Below are 1,737 nucleotides of genomic sequence, written 5' to 3'. Positions count from 1 at the left end.
GCCAGGCAGCCGGACCCGTCCTCCCTCTTTTGCACAGTACTCCCCAAAACTAAGCCCCGCCTTTTTGGTTTGGGGGAATTTTTTTTATTCCCCCCCCCCCCCCCTTTTTTTTTTAAAGGAGTCAGACCTTCAATTCCCAAAAGGGAAGGGGGCGAGGAGAGCCTCCTCTCCCCCGCGCCTTCCGCCGGAACGCGCCGCCAACTCGAGGAGCAGATCCCCCCCGCCAGCATCAACCCGGGCAGGACACCCCTGCCCGCACAGAAATCCCTGCTGCGAAACGCACCCCTGCGCTTCGGCCGCCGGGAGCCCCCGTGAAGGCAGCTCCCCAGGCTCTCCTCCGAGACCCCGGGGGTTACGAACGTGGAACCTCTCGGTATAGGCATCAGATTTATTCCGAAAACTCCACGAAATATAAAGGAATGGCGGGTGCTTTTACACAGAACTCAACTCAGTAAAAGTACCGGGGTGTTCTCCCTCCAAATCTTAAGAACTACGCAAATCTGTGCTATCTTTAAAAATAAAATAAAGATATTTCAATAATTAGAACAAACTATGAAGGTATTGTGCATTTCTGTTTTATGTAGATAATAAAATATTACTTTAACATAAATATATAAGGATCTCTGCGTTTTTATTTTTCCCCACAAGCACATCCAAATGTACCAAAACAAAGTATTTTTAAAGAGACTGAACCAAAAAAAAAAAAAATTACATCCCATATAGATTTTGTTCACCTACTCATTTAAAGCTACAGAAAAACAGTTTCCATAACCTGTTTGCTTTAAAAGAAATAAATATACATTGAGGCAGGCCACTTAAAAATGATATGAAAATATTTCCCTGGGTAGCATTTAAAAAAAAAAAAAGAAAAATAGACAAAGAAAACATTGAAACTATTTCTGCATTTCAAAGGACAAATATTAAACATATATACATAGTGGTAAGGTTTGCGTGGTAACTTTTTTTTTTTTTTTTTTTTTTTTTTTTTTTAGTAAACCTATTTGGAGTTTGAGGCTTTTCTCAAACATCCTCTCGACTCCATTTTTCTGACCTTACGCACGTATTAATAAGTGTCTGAAAGTTCATTTCCTCCCTTTACCACTGGATCTGCCCTGATCTGATTCACTTCACTAGGCGCTAGTCCTCAACACTTTAAATAACAAGCAGCTCAATACATCCAAAAAAAAACCAAAAAAAAAGGAAAAAAAAAAAAGAAAAGAGAAAAGCTTGGTGCCCATATCTTTGTAACGATTGTTGGAAAACTAGGAAAAAGGCTAATGCATGTGCCTCTTGGAAATCATCATCTGTCTTACCAAGAAGAAAGAAAGAAAGAGAGTAAGAAAGAAAGGGAGAGAGGAAAGAAAGAAGGAAAGAAAACCCAATGTCACAGGCGCTTTAAAAGACAATGAGAAACATACTCTAAAGCCTCAGCTACTGAATGCAATATTTATAGGAGAGTTCTGCGAGAGAATGCTTCACCGGGTTTTTCTCCAGAATTGTCCAACACTCAACTAAGTAAACTTTTAGATTATAAAAAAATGCTTTGTCCCTATAGCACCCGTTTGTGCTGACTAAATGACCCCTTTATGAATTGGTAACTATCAGAGTTTAAAGTTCCTCTAATGTATATGCATAGCTGTGTGTGTGCATAAGTACGCAAACACACGCACGCAGACACACGCACATACATGCGCTGCTCCGAGGTCCCGCTCCCCTCCTTCCCTTTAGAGCTTTTTG

At 40.7% G+C, this 1,737-nt stretch overlaps 1 protein-coding gene across 1 annotated transcript in view; it reads right to left on the bottom strand.

The window, feature by feature from the left end:
* Window positions 1–129: 129 nt before the first annotated feature.
* The window catches only part of POU3F2 (POU class 3 homeobox 2), a gene marked incomplete at its 5' end in the record, with an annotated part of 5,044 nt that continues 3,436 nt past the window's right edge, over window positions 130–1,737 (bottom strand). Inside the window, one exon of the mRNA XM_009649029.1 lies at window positions 130–429. Coding sequence (XP_009647324.1) covers window positions 130–429 — 300 coding nt within the window. The remainder of the gene's footprint in view (window positions 430–1,737) is intronic.

This window comes from Egretta garzetta, unplaced genomic scaffold (assembly GCF_000687185.1).
Source record: "Egretta garzetta isolate BGI_Z169 unplaced genomic scaffold, ASM68718v1 scaffold231, whole genome shotgun sequence".
NCBI lineage: Eukaryota > Metazoa > Chordata > Aves > Pelecaniformes > Ardeidae > Egretta > Egretta garzetta.
This window is presented reverse-complemented; position numbering and strand designations above follow the sequence as displayed.